The sequence below is a fragment of the Mus musculus genome, chromosome 19 (assembly GCF_000001635.26).
Source record: "Mus musculus strain C57BL/6J chromosome 19, GRCm38.p6 C57BL/6J".
Lineage (NCBI taxonomy): Eukaryota > Metazoa > Chordata > Mammalia > Rodentia > Muridae > Mus > Mus musculus.
This window is the reverse complement of record NC_000085.6, coordinates 17,573,872-17,595,156: the sequence shown is the minus strand read 5'-3', so window position 1 is coordinate 17,595,156 and position 21,285 is coordinate 17,573,872. Positions and strand designations below refer to the sequence as shown.

Sequence of the window (21,285 nt, the reverse complement as noted above, 5' to 3'; positions counted from 1 at the left end):
TTGTGAATTGTGTTTATGGTTTGTGATGAACATAAAGCCTTATAATCCTGGAGGAAGTGTGTTAGTAAGCAAAATGAAAATAGGATAAAGTTGCGGTTTGGTTTGGTTTTAAAATTCTCCCCATTTATCTCTTTCATGGAACAGAGTGAGATAGCAAAATAAAATAAAATAAAATAATAAAGGAGTGGGGAAGTTAATCAGGATTTATTTACCTAGCACTTATTACAGATAAAAAGCCCTTGGCTCCCCATCTCCTCTCACTTGCATCTTTCCCTTTAAATGGCCCAGTTATTTGAGTGTCTGGCACTGTTGTCTTCTAATATCCAGGGGACAGCTGCTGCCTGTGTCTTGTACTCTCATTTCAAGCCCCAAAGTCATTGATTTCAACCATGTCTTTTGTTCAAACTCCATACTCTCTCTCCTGCCAGGACCATTCGACCAAACAGTGCAGTGCGCTCCATCTACAAAGCCTCAGGCTGCTCGGATAATCCCAACCATCACGTCAATTACCTGGAGCATGTAGTTGTGCGTATTACCATCACACACCCACGGAGGGGAGACCTGGCCATCTATCTGACATCACCCTCAGGAACCAGATCCCAGCTCTTGGCCAACAGGTACAGTGAGGACCACTCCCGACCAGGGTGGGAACCATAGCTGTACTTGCTATTCTTCAAGGTAGATAAAAATAACAGCTTTTTCTTCCTATCCTGGGAACCAATTGAGTGGTCCTCGAATGCTGTACTTTCTTAGTATCTGAGTAGGGTGAGAAGCTGCTTAGCATCTGTAGACATGGGAGGGTGGTATTGTATAGTTGGGTACTAAGAGGTTACTGCAGAAAGCTTAAAGGCCATTGTTCTTTATTTTAAGAAGGAATTGCAGAGCACTCAGAGGAAAGAGACAGTGGGAACGTTGTGACATAGACTCTGAGCTTCACGTTCATCCATTTCTATGCTTAGACTTCCTATGTTCTTCTCCTAAACCGGGGGCATGAGTGATTTAACGATGAACTGAGTTTTTGCCAGAACAGGTTTGCAGGTGGAAAGGGATGTGAGGATTCCACTTTGTCAGACCCTGAAGCACTCCCTCCTTACTCTCCCTCCCCCTGCCATACAAAGGGGCCCCAACTGCTGCCCACAAACTAATTGCCCTACCTGCTGACAATGCGTGATTAATGGAGGTCTCAATAGCTGTTACAAAGCCAGGGGAGGCCTTGCTTTCCTTCCTTCTTTCCTTCTTCCTTTCTTTCTTTCTTTCTTTCTTTCTTTCTTTCTTTCTTTCTTTCTTCCCTTCCTTCCTTCCTTCCTTCTCTCTCTCCTTCTCTTTCTTTCTTTCTTTCTTTCTTTCTTTCCTTCCTTTCTTCCTTCCTGCCTTCCTTTCTTCTTTCTCTCTCTCTCTCTCTCTCTCTCTCTCTCTCTCTTTCTTTCTTTTCTTTGTCATTATTCATCTGAGTTTAACGTTCAAGAGTATCCTGGTGAAAAGCTTTGGAACTCAAAGTCAGACTTTGAGGCATACATCATGCATGCCTCTATGTCCTGAGTTCACCCCCTCCCTTGCAGAAAGCCACCCTCTCTGCTGCTGCTGCTGCTGCTGCTGCTACTGCTTGCTTGCTTGCTTGCTTGCTTGCTTGCTTGCTTGCTTGCTAGAAAAATGCAGTCCCATCTTCTGGGTTTTAGCTGCACTTTATCTTATTGCCATTCCACTAAAGGAATTCAGCAAGGAAACTGGCCAGCTGATGGTCTATGAATGCCATCACAGGCATCTGGTGGCCTCCCGGGTCACTGGCTTCAGGGCACACATATGTTCGTCCACAGCCCACATCTGGTTTGCTGTTATCAAAGTGATAAGAGCAAGAATAACCCCAGAGCTTGCGTCCTTGACCTGCACTTAAGTTTAACTCAGCCTCCCCCGCTCAGGTTTGCATCAGTGTCTTGACCTAAAGGGATTGATTGCTGCATATCCTTCTGAGACTGAAGATGTGTTCCATCAGAAAGCAGTAGCAAGACTGGAGAGAGTTGGAGGCACAGAGAACTGCCAAAGATATGAGATGTAATAGTCCATAGCTCCCCCATAACATTTCTCTGAGTAGCTGTCCCTTTAAATGTCAAATAGTTGCATAGCTGGACCTGGTCCAAGGCCACACACCCATTCTTGTACTTGACGGAGGAAGTATCCCTCCTACCTAGGAAGCTCAAGAAAGGTGGTTTCTTCTGGCATTCTTTTCCTCTGACATGGTCCAAGGGCTCTATTTTATTACAGAAGCCAGTCTTTAATATCTCTTAGTATCTGACTCAGTAGAAGGGAAACCTTGTGACTGCCAATGTGGTCCTAAATCAACACTCAGTCCTGGCTTAGGAATCAAACAGTTGAGAGTTGGGGACAGGACAGGACACAAGACACAAAAAGGGTTGGAGAGAAATGAAGAAAAGCCCTGCTGTGTCCTGGTGTCTTTCATGCTGGTCTCCAAGACAATTCTTTGCCTTGAGGAATGGATGAATACAGCAGGATTTAGAAGGAGTCTGTGTTCCCAAGATTATTCCTAAGAGAGGGGAACAGTTGTCATTCCCAACATTCAGCCTGGGTTTTGAAGAGTAAAGATTCTAAGCTGAATATAGTGGTACTTGCCTGTAACACCAGCTCTAGCGAGGCTGAGATCAGAGGATTGTGAGTTCAAAGCCAACCTGAGCTACATAGCACAAACCTGTCAAAGAAAGAAAGAAGGAAAGAGGGAGGAAAGAGGGAGGAAAGGAAGAAGGAAGGAAGGAAGGAAGGGAGGGAGGGAGGAAGGAAGGGAGGGAGGGAGGAAGGGAGGGAGGGAGGGAAAGAGGGAGGGAGGGAGGAAGGAAGGAAGGAAGGAAGGGAGGGAGGGAGGAAGGAAGGAAGGAAGGAAGGAAGGAGAGAAGAAAAAGAAAGCCAGCAAGCAAGCATAGAAATTTCCAAAGAAGAGCAAAGATCACGGTTTAAAAAGAAGGAATAAACTTCTAAAGCAAAGTTTCTCTCGCAAGGTGGTTAGAGTTCACACATTCACCTCTGGTGGCAGAGGTGTTATCTGTCCTCACCCTGTCTGCATGCTTGCTAGCCTGGATGCCACTGTAGAAAACTCTCCGTGAACTTTTTCAGTCTTGTTTTGTTTGGTTTGGTTTGGTTTTTGAGATCCCTAGGACCTCACTGTATAGCCCTGGCTGACCTGGAAGTTGCTGTGTAGATCAGGCTGGCCTCGAACACACATATCCGACTGCCTCTGCTCCAGAGTAAAGGGTTGAGCCACCATGCTCAGCTGCCCCAAGCCTTTGAAGCAGTCTCTCCACCTAGGTCTTAACAGAAGCAAAAGTTCTAGCTCTGCTTAGACCCAGGGCTCTCTCTAGGTTGTTGTCTTGTGCCACCTCCCCAGACTTTCACTTTCCTTGACATTTCTCAGAGGAATTTCTTTTCACTTGTTTATCCGTTGACCACTGCAGTTCCTGGACGATCTGGTTTCTACAAAGTGCTGTACATGACGGTTACATCTGTGTGGGCCGTCTGGAGCCCCTCAACGGGTCCCTGTTCCCACTGATGGGCAGCTCCTGTGGAGAACAGCTGTTGGGAGGAGAGTGGTTTACCCAAGCTGGCTGCAGGTGCTAAGTGCTGGAGGGCACTCAGCAGTATTCAGAACTCCAGGCCAGTTTGAGCTTCGTGCCCCATTAGCCCAGAAAGCCAGCTTCCCTGGCAAGCAACTGCAGTGATTTAGTGGGTTAGAGCTACGGGTCACCAGAACTGTCCTAGGGTGAACAAATGGCCCTTTCTTGTCCTATTTCTTCCTCCTCGGCCCTCCCTGCCTCTTGGCCATATTCTCTGACTGATTTCAGAGCACGTGGCTTACTCCAGGGAGAATCTGGAGGTCAAACAGGTCAGGGTGGGGAAGCTGCTAGGTTTAGAGTCCTTTGAAAACTCTTAGATGAGAGATCTTTCAAACACTGTGCACAACATTTCCAAACAAAGCCTTGTCTCACCAAATTCTTCCATCAGCCACACTTCTTAGAATTATGCACAGCCCCTCTCCACACCTTGCCCCACCCCCATCTGACTTCCTTTTAGACTTGGCTTAATTGTCTTGGCTCTCTGTTCCAGTGTTTGGCCTCAGAATGAAAGCTGAAACTTTGGCTCCCTTTGTAAATTTGATTATGGAAACATATTTCTGCTTCTGATTATATAGTCTCAAGTAGAGAGAATTTACACTTTGTAGTCTGAAAACCCCAATAATTGTGTAAAATGTAGTAGTTATGCCTCAGTCACATTTGTCACTGCTGTCCCTAAATGTTCAATGGGAAACTGTTGATACTGGTAGACATCATGGAATATTAATGCATTCGTGGCTTGCAGTGAAAACATTACCGTTGTAATGGTCCTGCTGTGGTCACTAAGAATAAGCCTTTAGGTTTACACACAGCTGGCTTTCTCTTGGCTTTGCTAATGTCTGTGTCTGAATCTAGAGAAGTAAATTTCTTCATGAAATAGGTGCAACACCAACTGCCTCACACAAGCTTGGTGCAAGTATTGAATAAGCCAATGCACAGTAAACCATTACCCCAGGGCCTGGCATGTAAGCATTTAGCAAGTGGTGCCCTGCTTACGCAGTGCCTCTCAAAACATTCAGCCAGGGGCTTTATCAAACACAGATGCCTGAGCCCTGCTCACCAGGCCTTATTGCATGGTTCTGGGGTAAGGTCTGAGAAGCCCCATTTCTAGTAAGCTAACTGAGATTAGAGCTGCCAGCCCAGAGACTACACCTCAACCTCAATTTAAAAGATCTCCCAGGTTTTCTTGGTTTTATGTTACAAAATATCTTATATATGTGGTATTGTCCCGGATGCTGTGCGAGTAACTTACAAAGATGTTTATAATGCAAAACAGAGTCCTGCAGAAAAGCCATATACTCCATAACGAAGGCAATCTTTTGCAAGAGGATTACAAAACCAGATGTGTTTGGCAGTTAATGAGAGACTCCATAATATGCTTGTTGAAACTTTACATTTAAGGGATAAAATTTTCTTTTAGATAGTCTAAACCTCTCTAGCACCAATACCAAAATATTTCTTTTTAAAAGAATGTTTTTAAATTATTTTGTGTGTGTACGTGTACATGTGCGCATGAATATAAGTGTACATGAGAGTCAGAGATTTTGGGTTCCTTGGAACTAAAGTTAAAAGTGGTTGTAAGGTGCCCAGGGTGGGTGCTAACACCTAACTCAGGTCCTCTGGGGGAGTGGAGGTGAAGAGCTCTTAACCACCGAACCAGCTCTCCAGCCCCCAAAACATTTAAGCACTTTCAGTAAGAAAAAGAAGGAACCAAATAGTATGTTTAAATACCCAATATCATAAACAGTCTATCACAGTTGAGCTCAGTGAGGGCTTGGAGCCATCAATAAGTGCCACCCTAAATTGTGAGGAAGCTCTTACAGAGTAAAAGAAAGGAGAAAGGCCTCCCAAGTGCATAGGCTAATGTCAGACCAGAGTGATAAATACTGTTTGAATAGTAGACCGTGGTTCTGAAATTAAAACCATTTACAGTCTTAGAAATAATTATAACATATGGATGCCAGTGCTTATAAAGTGCCTTGTTATTTAGCTGCCACACCTTCTTGGAAGCATGTTGCAGCCATGATATATTGACTAGACTCTTAAGTCGGGGGGGTGGGGGGATCTTGTGCTAATTATATGAGTTATTTCCTGATGTGCTACACATAATGGCAGGCTCTTCTAACAGGCTTCATCCAAAGTAATTAGTTTGAAAACCACTCCCGAGCATAGAGCTGGGGCACCGTCTTAATAAGTGGGTGCAATTTGTGCCAGTTGCACCTCTCATTTCACCGAGCCCACAATTAGGAAGCCAGTCATGACAGAACTGACTTCTCTGCGCAGAAGTGGATCTGGACCTGGTGATGATCTACTCTGGCTTTTAGCATACTGGTTCTGTTTTATTAACATGTCACCGGTACTGACAATGTCCATGTGTCATCTGTGTCTGCTGCTAGCACAGCACAGGTGTGCAAAGTGGACATTGGATTTCTTTCTCAGCTGGTTAAAGGGAAGCCCCTGATTTAAAATCTCTTTAATAGAGAGCCTGGGGTTTGCATCTGATTTATTTTATGGACAAATTTATTCCCAGCAATGCCAAACTAATCTATAAGCTGCACTAACTTTTCCTGCTTAAAGAAAAGAAAGAAATGCAGTTTTGATTACAGTGTTAAAAAATAAAAATTATCAAAATATTGAATCAAAATCAGACAGTGGAATTTACATGCCTCCATTTTAACTACTGCTCCACATGAAGGCCCAGGTCAGACTCAAAATGCACATGTCCAGTTAGCTGACACAACAGTCCTTATCTGTCTCTGTCACCATCAACTCTCAGGAGAATGTCACCTCATGTCTTGCTGCATTTTCATTCCTCTACTCACATGACATAAATGAACATCTCAACTCTTTGAAAAGTGAAGAGACCAGAAAACCATGACCATATATGCATAGGCAAAACAAATTCATATCTCAACTTTGAAACAGTTATTTGAATTTGATATTAGATGTAGCTCTACTTGGCATTGAATCTTTGTTCCAAATAGGATCTAAAAATGATTGGCAGCAAAGGATTGATTCCAGAGATGGACAAGAAAGGATCACAGAGAAGAATCTCAGGGCCTACCAATCCAGCCGACCACTAATTGATTCCCTGAGCCATTAAAAGTTGACTCAGATTTTGGAAACAAGATAGTGGCCTCTAATGTCCTTTACAAGTTTTGATTTAAGGCTGTGAGCTAAATGTCTTGTCTAAACTGTTGGAGAACAGTTTTCATGTTCACTCTTCGAGGTGTATTCGGAAATAGCTTAGTGCCGTGGTGCCCTCAAATCACATAGTAAGCTCAACAGATCAGAGTTCAAGTTAGGGAAGGAGTCCTACTAACTGGTTTTTCTTCTCAATATAGTCCCTTTGATAGCCTCTGAGATAATTCCCAGTCCCTGCCTCAAAGTTGGTACCTTTCAATGACTTACAGACATCCCACTCTTAAGAGTGTAAGCCAGTCACACAATGGCCCAAAAAAGTTCTTGGTTGATGTCTAGATTTAAGCTATAAACTTGTGAAATGAGCCTGTTGTTTAGTGGATTGTGGGATCTCCATTAACTGCATCATTTATATTTTACTGAGAATCAATTACTACGGGAAAGAGCTCTTGCTTCAAAGATACCAGCAAAGAAACCAAGCACAGTATTTGATGTGGGCCCTGTTGAGATGCTAACCAGCTCTCTGCTCAGAGAGTTAAACTTCATAGGTAACTCATGGGTACCATAGACAAAGACAGCTTCACATGAAGGCTGGGTTTAAGAATAATTGCTAGCCATTTACTGCAATAGAGGAAGTATCGAAGTGTATTTACATACTCCCAAGAACTAAGCTATCCTCTAGTAAGGGGCCCCATTAACCTGTTCTTTTCAGGCTTTCTGAAATTAATTATTGACTGAGAAACAGTTGAAGAACACGGCTTGATAGCCCTTTTCTTTCTTGCAAAAGCATAGGAGCATATAGTAGTGATTTTACTGTCCATTGCCTTTCTCAGAAATATTGCTACGTTGACCACTTAGCTACCCTCACGATCCAAATGCATGCCACTGTACACTGCAGCTTTGGAAAACAGCTAGCATTTTGAAGGGAATTCAAAACACAGTGACAAGTTGTATTTTTCTAAATCAGGTTTCTAACATTAGTCCTGAAGGAGAAGGATGCAGTTCTTGTTGTTTTTCTGGAAATACACTTTTTCTGCAGAGAAGATCTGCATAGCCACTGGTTTACTTGGCAAACAAAAAGTGAACTAGGAGAGAAGAATCTAACCATGCACCTTCTAGGTCTTGTATGGCTTGAATCACAAAGCATGTTGGCTTTGTGTCTGGCTTCTTTGTGTCAAGCGGTGTTTGAGAAATTTGTCTGAGCGTGTACCATACTTTTTTTATCTACCAGTTTATGGGGTAAACTGTAAAGAGGACTCAGAAGTTCAGAGCACTTGCTCTCCAATCAGAAAGACTAGAATTAGGATCCCAGAAACCACACATCAAGCCTAATATCCCAGCAATGCCTATAACCCCAGCTCCAAAGTATGTAGAGACAGGAGGATCAGTAGGCTTTCTGACTTCCAGTGTAGCTGTAAAAAATTCAAGTGCAGGCACAGGAGGGTACCCTGCTTCAAAAGGAATAGGCAGAGAGTAATGGAAGCTAGCACAAACTTCTGCCCTCCATGTACATGCACTCTCATACAAACATGCACACACACTTACACAGACCACAAATGAAGAAATAAATCTGCCAATTGGTGGTCATTGAAATTGACACACTTTTTAAAGAATTTTCTAAAATTTCTGTATATGCATGTGTTCCTGTATGTATGAGTTTATGTGCGCCACAGGCAGGTAGATGTCTCTAGAAGCCAGATGAGGATCCCTGGGAACTAAAGTTAAAAGCATATGGTGCTAGGGACCTAACCTGGCTCCAGCTGTTTTACAGGTTTTTGACAATTATGAATATTCCTATGGAGCTCTTTCTGTGGGCTTATGTTTTCAGTTCAGTTGGATAAATGTCTAGAAAAAAGGTGGTTGAAATTTATGTATAGTGTTCTTTGAACTTTATTGGAACTCTAAAGTGTTTTCCAAAATTTGGGCACCATCTTTGCATTCCCACCCCAACCCCATACGTGCTCCCCACATCCCTGGTATGAGAGACCATCATTGCTCTACACAGTCAGCTCTTTATTATCAGTCTTGTGAATAGAGTATTCGTCTATTTTCCTGGTCTCTAAAGAGCTAGCTTCTTTGTTGTAGAATAAAGATGCTCTATGTGGGTCCGGCCATTGGTGATGTCTAAGACAAAAGACAAGTTAGTGTGTGAACATGGATGGCTGATAAATACAAGGGCTACTAATCATGCTTTTGGCTCTACTCTCAGCAGATTTTAATTAATACACACCAAGAAGAATCTTATGGTTTTTCAGGCTCTTTGATCATTCCATGGAAGGGTTTAAGAACTGGGAGTTCATGACTATTCATTGCTGGGGAGAACGGGCTGCTGGGGACTGGGTCCTCGAAGTTTATGATACGCCATCTCAGCTGAGGAACTTCAAGACTCCAGGTAAGAAATCGGTTCAAATTAACCCACTTGTGGAAGAAAATGACTAACCACATTTGAGCAAAAGCATTCTCCACAGGTGCCTTACTCTGGTTGGTTTTGTTATAACAACAAACTGATACTCTACTTCATAACGAAGAACGTTTTTAACGTCACTGTTCTGGAAGTTCCTTTGGCAGCCTACTCTCTGCTGAACTCATCCACCCCTGCAGGATCCACTCACTGAGAGAGCATCATCAATGTATTAATGGAGCTGGAACCCCATAGCCTAACTACCTTCCAGTAGGCCCTGCCTCTTAAAGATTTCACTACTCCAACTGCACTGTGTGTAGAGCAGGCCTTTAGCACATCAACCCCTGAGGGACAAGTCACAACCATGTCCTGACAGCACCTCTGTATCAGCAGCACCATTCTGTGTGATACATTTCATACATGCTGTAAATTATCTACACACCTTCTCGTCCTCAAGGTAGGACAGTAAATGGTATCATTTCAAAATAAGAAATAGAGAATAAACATTTAGGTGTGAATAAGAGACATATCCCTCAGAAGTGCATCTGGCCCATTTTCCGTAGTTTGTGAAAGCCAAGCTTTGTTCACTTGCATGCTTTAAACTACGTTATAGGCACATTAATTCACACACGAAAAAAAGAGTTAGGTTTTCCTTATGCTACTTGGCTTGCTTGCTTTTTACTTTGTTTCTCAATTTTTCATTTTTCATTTCAAAAGGACGGCTAAATCAACTAATCAGGTTACTACCAAAGGGGAGAAATGGTGGTATTCTGCTCTGAACAAACCCAAAAGCCAAGGGAAATGAAACTTTTTGATATATAGTATGAAAATAACGATAGCAAGGATAGTTTCCAGCCCTCTAAGATCCCATAGTGCACCACATCAGCTGACCCTCCTTATGTCCATATACGAAGCTTCTTTGTCATACATTAAGGAAATGCACATAGAATGGGAGATTTCATTGCCCACAATAGAGCCCCCTGGGCAGTTATTTGCCTCAGAAATGAGTCAACTTACTAATAAGTATACAGCTTCCCACCCACCCGACAGTCCCAGATGTCAGCAGTGACAACCTTGGTGCTCGGTCCATTTGCAGAAGGCTCAGACCTGAGAGACATTTAGGACTTATATCCAACTCCAGCCATGTACTGACTCAGAACGGGATCGCCCAGACCACCCATAATCATAACTCCCATTCAGTGAGATGTATAAAGCAGAGGCGGTTCTCAGGAGAATTCAGGGACGAAGGTCAGGTTCGCCAGCACTTTGCCTGCCTCTTGAAGAAGGTTATTCATTCTAGGAATCCATTTTGACCATGATGTTTTATATATATTTCTCCTCAAGTATTTGGTGTATACAGCTCAATAATGCCATTTAGGCTCAAGTACACCCCCCCCCATAAGCAGGGAGGCCAAAACCTATGGTGCATCCAGGAGTGAAGCAGGAGAGATGGCTTAGCAGTTAAGAGTGCCACTATACAATCGTAGAGTCCTGACTTTAGATCTCAATACCCACATAACAAGCTGGGTATCCTGGCACATAGCTGTAACCTCAGGAATAAACCTGTAGGCCCCACTCCAAGGAGTAGCAGAGACAGGAGGATGATTGGTGGTTGATGACTGAGCAAACATTATCCCCGCTTTCAAAGATAGATCCTACACCCAAAGAATAGGTGCAGAGTGACAGAAGACAGCACACAACACCCTCTTCTGGCAACTGATGCTGCAGTACCTACAAGTAAATAAAATACTTTTTTAAAGGTTTTTTTTTTTAACTAAAAATTGGAAATTTTGCCTTCCCCCTCAGCATGCTATCTGAATACAATAGTGGCCAGTTTTATCCAGAGATCAAATGTTTGTTCCACAAACACAAGGTTGCTATTAAAGACAGACACCCCCGCCCCAAGCCGCCGTTCTAGCTACTTAGGTTTTTTTCTTAAGCCACTTGGTTCCTAGAGCCCGCTCTTGCTTTCCTTTTACCTCCTATTCAGTGTTCCTACCATGGGATACATAACACTTAGAAGCGAGAATAGCGTGGTAAATGGATTGTGCTTCTACAGCTCCCAGATGACCCATCAGTATGTGTCACTCCAGGCCCTAAGGTGTCAAGTGATTCTGTAGAAACAAGTGTGGGCCATGTGGCAGTGGTATATCAAAGAGAAGTGTGGATACAGGCGGCATGTTGTCTGTAGAGAACTTGAGACAATTTTAAACTCAGCAAAACTACCTGTGTTCTTTATCATCGACGGGTATAAGCAATTCTTCACCTGAAGGGCTCCCAGTCCAGGCTCCCATTTAGGGAGTTGCTATAAGCAAGAGTCCTTCTGCCTTGGAGGAGTTAAGAGTCTCCCCAAAGGCTCCCTTGGCATGTTAAAAGCTCTCTGAAGTAGCTCAGATTTATTTTGCCTTCTCTATGTCTGTGTGTTCCAATTGTTCCATATCCTCAGATTCAGCCAAACCTATATCAAAAAAAAATATTTAGGAAATGATTGCATTTATTGTACATGCACTAGCCTTTAATTCCCTAAACAATACAGTATGATAATCTACCTTTTAGTTGGTAGTAGGAGTAACCCAGCGATGATTTGAAGTACATAGGTAGATATCTGTACATTCTAAGCAAATTTTCCATAAGAAACTTGATCACCTATGGTTTTTCTATTCATAGATGTTGGAGCCAATTCCTCACAAATGTTGAGGGACAACTGTATTATGCAAACATTCACTTTAACCATAGTCAATACCAATCAGATATGTTTTTTATATGCCTTATTGCTCAAATAAAACTATATGGTCTTTTATAGCCTTCTTCCCATTCTTTCCTGCTAAGGTTAGTCACAACTTTGATGAAGGACTTTTCCATTTACAAATGTATTTTTCCATTATTATGTCCTTGTTTCTATCACACCAAGTTCCATGGTAGATTTCTCTGTTTGTGACTAGTGAGGGATTTCTCTAGCTGATGAAATTTTTGTTAGATGTGTAGAATTTTTCTATCCAGACATACAAAATCTAGAGGTTCCTGGTGCCACACTAAGTTTAGATTTGTATGTTTTCCCTCCATTTAAAAAAATAAATGCATATTAAGTGCTTAGCTGAATGAGGCATATATCTCTAATCCCAGCACTCAGGGTCTACTGTAGGAGGATCAGAGTGAGATCAAGGCCAGCCTGCCCTGTGCATTGAAAATAGAAGGGAGAGAGGGAAAGGAGAACTACAGACTATAGTCCCGTTGGAATGTTCTTAATAGTAGTCCCCAGACAAGGGATAATCACCTTTGAGGCAATGTTCTGAAAGAGTCCATGGGGTACATTTTTAGATCCAAATGTTTACAGGTGGTAGAGAAATGAGATGACCTGGCGTCCTTGTGTTGTGCACTCTATTAGAATTCTAGCAGAGTCCTGTGGAAAGGGTGATTTCTCCATCACCGTTACCTCAGGGTCATCAAATAAATCACCCATATCCAGTGGCCATTCTCTTCCCGCCACTAAGCAAAGTTTTCCTGCATGATGCTTAAAATTCTGACACAGGTAGCCTCCAGCTTGTAAAAAGCATGGGCTTTAGCAAAGAAAAGTTAGCCAAGAGCAAGCTGCATACAAAGCAACTCTACTAGCTCAACACATAGTTCCAAAGCACTGAGCACATCCCAGAATTATCTATGGGTCTGAACTTATGGTGACTCAGCTGCAAAGCATTAGACTTGGGGCTGGCAAGATGGCTCAGTAGGTAAAGGTGTTCGCTATTAAGACCGACGCCCTGAGTTCAACCCCTACAATCCCCATGGTAAAAGGAAAAAGCTATCTCCCACAAAATGTCCTTTGACTTCCGTACATGCCCATATACACATTCATAGTTAACTAATTATTGAAACAAAGATGTTTTTATTTTTAAGAGATTATTTAAAGATCACATAAATAAAACTCATTCAGAAGAATATTAGTTTTATTAATTTTTTTAGACAAATAATGTGTGACTTTTCCTCCAGGAAGGTGAAGAATGTTCAATTCAATTCTAAATGATGCACTTATAATAGACCAAAGAAACAATTCTACCCAGGTCTAGCTTGATGAAGCATGGAATTTATTCGGGTAACTTTCAGGAGCATGCATGAGGGGCCACCGAGAGCCCACACTGTCCATGAAAATGTTCTACAGTGATGTAGTTTATTATCCATGCCAATGAATTTATGACTCAGTGCCCATCTTGAGGAACTCAATTATTTTAATTAATTTTAGATCATTTACATTTAAGTAGCCAAGTATATCTAGTGGCTATTGTAACAGACAACACTGTTTTCAGAATCATATGTCTACAAATACTGAATACTAATTCTGGAATTAGATGGCACAAGTAATTTGGTTTTTCTTCCTAACAGATCAAAAACATCTAAAAAGCTGGAGTGATCCCTTAGTGCCTAGAACAAAGCCTCCGGCAGACAGCTAGTATCCGCTTAAATAGTCATAATTTGCAAGTCATCCCTTGATCCCGTGATCTGAAGTTGGTTTATGTCCCTGTCTTCCTATTGTGGGCGCTCAAGGAATGTATGGCCTGTGAACTGGGAAATCCTTATTTCTGCAGACAGTAGAAATGTCCATTTCTTAAGATTCCTATCAACCTTCCCACTGCTCCACTGTTGCTTGTTCTTGTTCAGAAGGATTGACTTTAGGAAGCTAAGGGGCTCAGAGAGATTTTTCTGGTCACTCTCGGTTACTGTTTCTCAAGGTAAATTGAAAGAATGGTCCTTAGTCCTCTATGGCACGTCCGTACAGCCATACTCCCCAACCAACGAGTTTCCCAAAGTGGAACGCTTCCGCTACAGCCGAGTGGAAGACCCCACAGATGACTACGGTGCTGAAGATTATGCAGGTGAGCTGGGCATAACTTACAAAAGCTTGGGCATATTCCTGGCATGTAAAGTAATATGATGTAATTGCTATAAAGTATGCTTTCAAAGATGGGGTATAATATTCATAATATTCAGCAACTATCCATGGTCTGAAATATATTCTTCCTCCTACAAATATGTGTGTATATTAGTTTACTAATAAATTCATATATTTAAATAGCTGTATATGTTGTCTACACAGTAGCCAATTCTGTGACTACAGAATAATATATTTTATCTGTAATTTGAAATACAATTTGCTTAGAATTATACACTGTTTTAAACAGGTTTGAAGAAACAGGTTTTCTGTCTTTTCATGTGTATGAGTGAAGGTTCACTAGAGGAACAGAACTTACAGAATGAATATGTATAAAATGAATATTATATACAACAAATATAACATATGTATATAAAGAGAGAATGAAAAAGAGAGGGATGGAGAGAGGAAGGAAGAAAAAAAGAAGAAAGGGAATTTATTAGATTGGCTTATAGGCTGTGGTCCAGCTATTCCAACATGACTGCCTATGAATGGAAGGTCCTAGAATCCAGTACTTGCTCAGTTCATAAGGCAGGAGTCTCGGATGGTATTCAGTATATGCTGCAATCCTGAAAAAGTAGGCTCTAAAGCCAGTGAAAGAATAGACTTGCCAAAGAGAGCAAGAGCAAGCTTCCTCCTTCCATATCCTTTATAAAGGCTATCCCCAGAAAGTGTGTTTCAATAAAGGAGATTCTCCCGGACCTTAAAAGTTCTGGATTACAAGTGTATCCTCCAGCCTCAGAAGATCCAAACTGAAATGGGTCTTCCTACTTCAAATGATTGTATTAAGAAAACAATCCCTCACAGGTGTGCCCAGCCACATGGGTTTTAGTTCATTGCAGATGTAGTCAATGATAACCAAGAACAGTCATCGCAGCATAGATCTCAAATTGTTTCTTTGGGCAGAATTTTGTTCTGAGAGTCCTGATGCAAAGCGGGTAATCAGTTTGAGGGTGTGGAATCCTCTTGTCACACTGAATTCCCTGACCACCATTCCAGGCTACACAGGCCGGTTCCAGATGCTCACAGTGCTCATTCTTGCCCACTGGGACTAGAAAGAAGAAAGGGGACAGGAAAGGAGAATATTTTTAAATGTTCATAGCTTTGGTTGCTAGTAAGCCTAAAATTATCTTCTCTGTAGTTCTCAAGATTCAGTGCCACATTGCTTTACCCATTTTCTACTCCAGTTTATAGCCAGTCCCTCCTCTGTCTATAAGACTTTAGTAACTGGCAAAACTTTACAGTATCGCACAACTCCCAAAAACATACCCTAGTTATCCCTTCCCAAAGGTGACTTTTAATTTTAGTATGAGTTATTTCACAGAAAACACTAGTAGAGGATGTGGCTTTGTCATATATATATAATTTCCATCACTTATTTGCAGAAATCTTATCTTTTAATATCAGCTAAACATCCACAAATTTTGTCTTCATAATCTCCTTAGGTTTCTCCAATTGACTATTGCCATCTGGATGGCTTTGCTTTGCTCTGGTGTGTATAGGGCAAATTGAAAGTAACTTTATTTTCCAAACAAATACATATAGTTGACTGAGCAGTTGCCCCTTTTACCAACTCTGATGCTTTCTTTACGACAATATAGTGAGTTCTTGTATCGAGGTCTCTGGGACTCCACTATTTCTAAGTCATTAACATGATAATTTGTACGCCAATATCACCTGTTGTACTGTCTTTTTCAATTTCAGTTCTATGAGGCCTTTTCTTTTTGTCTTTCCTCTTTCTCTTCCTTCTCTTCTCTCCTCCTTGTTTTCTGTTGGAATGATAATTGCAACTTGGGAAGAATAGGTTTCATTTCCATTTGTAGTTTATGGCCCTCTGAGAAGGGAAGTCGGGGCAGGAACTGGAGCAGAGGCCATATCAGAACACTCCCTTACAGGCCTGCTCTCCAGGGCTCTCTCGGCTCCTTTTCTCGTACCCCTCAGGCCCACCTCCCAGGGCTGGCACCGCCACAGTGGCCCCAGCACTCCCGCATCAATCAAGAAAATGCTGCATGACATGTCCACGAGCCAATCAGGTTTAGGCAAGTCCTCAACTGAGTTTCCCTCTTCCCAAATAACTCTGCTAGGTCAAGTTGGCAAAACTGAAATAAGTAGCCTCCCCTCCCTCTTCTCTCCTCTCTTCTGTACTGAGGGCCTGGCCCACTCTGACATGTACCCTGCCTTCAAGCCCTGCAGTCAATTTTAATATTTGTCCAACATCTACTTCCAATTTGTACAAAGATCTTTGAACTTCTGTTCTTCATAAGAAATTTCAAATGGCCAAAGTTGCATTTTGGTTTCCCATTTGAACATAATTGGAATTTACACACAGTCTAATGGGGAGACTTGTTTGTTTTTTATTCAGCTTTCCCTATGAAACAGAATATGCCTCATTTTACTGAAATTCTTTAACTTGGTGTAATTTTCTTCTTATTGCTTGTTATACTTTGTTAATTTGGGTCTTGTTGCCCTTGTCATACAAAATATCCCATTTAGGAGCTCGCTCACCCCACTGCATTTTTATCTGATATCTGAGCATGTTACTCCGTTTCTCTTATTTTGATGCTTTCAAGTCAATTTTCTAAAATTGTTTATTTACTTTTTTTTTCAAGCAACCAATTCTAAGGGCATCCTGCCCTTTTGAAATATGCTGTATAACATTATTTGCCAAAGCTTTGCCTAATGGAGAAGTGTTTATAAATAGAAATTTAATGTATTTTTAAACAAAAAAAAATAGTTTGTTCCTGTAGTTCAGAGATTCTTCTCTTGACACTGAGATAAATACATTTAATTAAACACTTGATAAGAAAATCTTAAATGTTAGGTTCTTCTGCTGTAAATAGGTAGTATACTAACGTCAATAACATGCTTGGATAATTAAGACCAAGTGAGCTAGCTAGCCAAAACTAGATTGTGTCAGAGTTCGTCCCATCTTGTTTTGCTTTGAGCTTGTCATGTTACTGTTTATGTTATAACTAGAAACCATTTTATCTTCTATGACAGGAGAAAGTGTATCCAAAGTCATAAATGGAACACAATAGTAAATAAGCTATTACTCTTTCTTGTATCATAATTTTGACAATTTCAAATTCAAATTTGGCTAGATTAAAATTCTGAACACAGTAATATTCTTGACTGTTTTCTGATCACATTTCTAAAACATTGATGTTGACACTTGTAAGAGAACAAAGACAATTTTATGTCATCGTTATCTTGAAATCTGGTGAGATTGCATCTGGGACAAATTAAGGTTATAAAAGAAAGAGCATTACATGTAAACCTGTCATAGGGAGCCCATTGGCATGTACATATTTGTAGGGATTTTTAGCTTATAAAACATCATCTAGTAAACATTTTGGGGTGCCTATGACTCCTTTTCTGTGCACTGGCGTGCATGTGACCGTCCCTAGAGGCCAATCTGACTGGAGCATGGGTGACTATGTCACTGAATCTCAAAGTCTGTGATACCCACAGCTGCCTTAACTCACACAGCACAGCCATCCATCCCTCCCCTGGTATACAGTGGTAGATAGCTGAACTGTTCCAAATTGTACTAGCTGTGAAATTTAATTTGGAAATCGATTTAAGACTCTTGGGGAAAGAGAAATAAACAGTGTTGTCAAATGACTCTCGCAATTAATCAGGAATGCCTTCAAGCCCTTAACATTTAAAATCACTTATTCCATTCAGACCACGAGGACATTTCAAATACAACATCTGCTTCCTTTAGACAGATCTAGACCAGACCTCTGGATGTTTCTTGATCCCATCTTTACAAGTTGGGCAAGCCATTGTAACTCTTTGAAAATGGGGCACTCATCGGTAACTACTACGTCTTTTTCCATGTCCTTCTACCTGAGTTCTAGCATTTATGTTTGTGTGATTTCAATAAATAAAATAGAACCTTATTCTATAATGACTAAAAGAGACATTGGGAGGTTCAGCAGTAAAGCACTTTAATTAACACAAGTAGAATTCAAGCACTTCTGATTCCCTTCAGCTACATTTTTGCATATCTCAGGAAATCATTTATTGGCATTTAAAATCAAAAATTTCTGATGGGAAGGGGCTTAAAAATTATTAAGTCCAAATATCTTAAAAGTTGGAGATCTAGAATAAAGAAGTAAGAGCTTGCTGGAGTTCCTCGTGCCGTTAGAATGTTCTGCATCAGCCACACAGCACAACCCACCCCACTGTCATGGTTTGCTTACTATAAATTGTTTCTCATATAATACTAAATAAAAGAGAACCTGAAGGCCTTCATCCAAAGTGTGGATATCTTTAATCTAGTTTTCAGGTATGAATGTATATGTTATTTTTTTGTTGTTGAGCTGTCCACTGACCTATGGATAGGACACAGATTTAAATGTATCCGTATCGGAATCACCTGCTTTGTGTTCCAAGACTAGAGGCTGATAAATTTGTGCCATATACTGCAATGATATTTCATGATGGCTGTAATATTTCAGAGACACTCAGTGGCTTTAATGATCTGAAACAAGACACATAATCTGCTCTAGGTATTGAATACTAAAGTTTTATTTCTTTTTTGTCAACAATGTAACTTCTTATTTTTCAGTAAATAGCATATATTTTATTGTTATGTATAGTAACCCCAATCATTTTTTTCCTGATTAATTGTGAGACTCACTTGACAACACTATTTATTTCTCTTTCCCCAAAAGCCTTAAATTGATTTCCAAATTAAATTTCACAGCTAGTACAATTTGGAACAGTTCATCCATCTACCACTGTATACCAGGGAAGGGATGGATGGCTGTGTTCTCTGAGTTAAGGCAGCTGTGGATATCACAGTCTTTGATACACGCTCTGTGTATCAAAACTTGCAATTTTGGTATCACAGTCATTTTACTATAGTGACCCTGTTCATTTGAATCTCAAATGCTTGCTGTCACTCCCAGAGCCCCAAGGCTACATGCATGCTCTGAAGACCAGGCCATACCTCTAAATTATAATCTTGACTCCTTAGTAATTCATGTTTTGACTTCAATCAAGAGTATAGTCTTGGGCTTATAGCTGTATTGGCCATCACAAAGAAATCATCGCCCTTGGTGGCAAGCAGCTAAAATATCTTATTAGAGATTTCAACTTCAAGATAAAATTGGCTTACTATGATCATTTTCTTTTTCCAATTTCAAATCGCTTCTTGAAAGGTCCCTGTGACCCTGAATGCAGTGAGGTTGGATGTGACGGGCCAGGACCAGATCACTGCAGTGACTGCTTACACTACTACTACAAGCTGAAAAATAACACCAGGTAAGAGACAAGCCATACTCTCACGTGTTCCTAAGCATATCTCGTGTGTTCCAGCATGCTTGTGGGGCCCATCACAAAGACTATGTCTAGAGAGCACTGTATTCCCGGGTCCCCCCACAAGCTCTAAGAAAGGATGTTCCTGCTTCCAGCCCATGATAGCCCTGTCTTTTACAAAAGTAAAAGCCACACTGGTTTACACAGTAAAACTTGCCATATTTATTAGCTGCTTTTCTCATCACTGGGACAAAGTATCTGACAAAATCAACTGAAGGAAGAAAGAGGTTGCTTGTGTTCACAGTGTGAAGAGATGCGGGCCATCCTGGTCTAGGAAGCAAGGTCATTGTGCCCTTAGTGAAAAATCAGAGCAGTAAATGCTGCTGTTTAGGTGGCTTTTTGCTTTTGTCCTCTTCTTTAAACCTTGCCTATTGTCAGAGTAGATCTTCCCTCATTAGTTAAACCTCCCTGCAGATACCTTCCCAGACACATCCAGAGGTAACCGGAAGTCTCTCCAGGATGGTGATGGAGATTAATCATCACAGGTCTACTTCTGGTCAACTGAATACTAATGCATGTCACTGTTAACAACAGTATTCAGACCCTCAAAGGTTCATAACCATCTTTTAAACTAAAGTGTATCACATTCTTACATCTGTAAGAGGTGCCCCCCCCCAGGCTTAACAGATCTAAAACCATTGCTCAGAAGCCTAAAATCCCTGTATACCTGTAACTTATTCTTAACTGTAATCCCTTACAAAAACCAGGTCCTATACGTCTAATATACAAGGGCATGGAATTCTGTTACAAAATGGAAGAACTGGGGTATAGCAAAGAAAGGTCAGACCAAGAACAAGAGGCCTATCACAAAGACTATGTCTAGACCAATTGATACCAATTTTCTGTATTAGTTGCTTTTCTCTGGCTGTGACAAAATGCCTATCAAAAGCAAATTAAAGAGCTGGTTGTTTTGACTCAAATGCACACTGAAGGGATATGGTTCATCACGGTGCTGTAGGCATGGTGGGAAAAGCATGAGGTAACTGACCATGCTGAGTCAGCAGATCAACATTGACTCAGATCAGTGTGGGTGCTCAGCTTCCTTGGTCCTTTATCCTTTATATTCGGTCTAGGACCCAAGTCCATGGCATGGTACTGCCAGCATTCAGGGTGGGTCTTCAATTCAGTCTCTGGAGAATACCTTCACCGATATAACCGCAGGTGCATCTCCTAGGTGATTTCAAATCGGGTCAAGTTAATACAAAATTTGTGCCAAATAACTGCAAATGCCTTCTCACTTGCAGAGCCCTGTTGAGGTGAGACCAGCTATGCCCTTAGCATGCTTGTCTTCTGTAGTTCTTTTCATAAGTAAAAATTATGTCTACTTACGGAATGCCACATGGTGTAGAGTGTTATACATTGTAGGATGACTAAAACTGTTCCACCGTTGTGTCACAGTGCTCACTGTTGTGTCACAATGCTCCACTGTGATGTCATAGTGCTCCACTGTGTTGTCACATCTATATTCACAAACATGCTTATTGTTTTTCTTGTAATGGGAGCTTTTTAAATAAAAAGATTTATTTATTTTATGTATGTGAGTACATTGGTGCTGTCTTCAGACATACCAGAAGAAGACATCAGGTCCCATTACACATGGTTTTGAGTCACCAGGTGGTTGCCAGGAACTGAAGTCAAGACCTCTAGAAAAGCAGTTAATATTCTTAACTGCTGAGCCATCTCTCCAGCCCCATGAGAACATTTTAAATTGACTTTTAAAAGCAATTTTCAAGTATATAAAATATTGCTGTTAACTGTAGCAACCAGGATGTACAGTATGTGTGTTGAATTTAATCATCCTGTCTGAAGTTATGTGTGCTTTTTAGCCCATTAATATTTGGTGCACCGTTTGTGTTTATTCTTGCTGGACATGCCAGTGC

General features: G+C 41.1%; 1 protein-coding gene and 1 long non-coding RNA gene across 9 annotated transcripts in view; one reads left to right on the top strand and one right to left on the bottom strand.

Annotated features, from left to right (window-relative positions):
• Pcsk5 (proprotein convertase subtilisin/kexin type 5) overlaps window positions 1–21,285 on the top strand; it is a 405,399-nt gene that overhangs the window by 242,556 nt on the left and 141,558 nt on the right. For all 8 annotated transcript variants that reach the window (NM_001190483.2, XM_017318080.1, XM_006526759.4 and 5 more), the window contains 4 exons: window positions 429–617; window positions 9,011–9,147; window positions 13,878–14,021; window positions 19,249–19,351. In NM_001190483.2, coding sequence (NP_001177412.1) covers window positions 429–617; window positions 9,011–9,147; window positions 13,878–14,021; window positions 19,249–19,351 — 573 coding nt within the window. The remainder of the gene's footprint in view (window positions 1–428; window positions 618–9,010; window positions 9,148–13,877; window positions 14,022–19,248; window positions 19,352–21,285) is intronic.
• Window positions 14,514–20,772, bottom strand: Gm41812. The gene is made up of 3 exons (XR_877743.3): window positions 20,735–20,772; window positions 20,394–20,575; window positions 14,514–15,128 (listed from the first exon to the last, which is right to left on the bottom strand). It is a non-coding gene; the product is annotated as a predicted gene, 41812 (long non-coding RNA).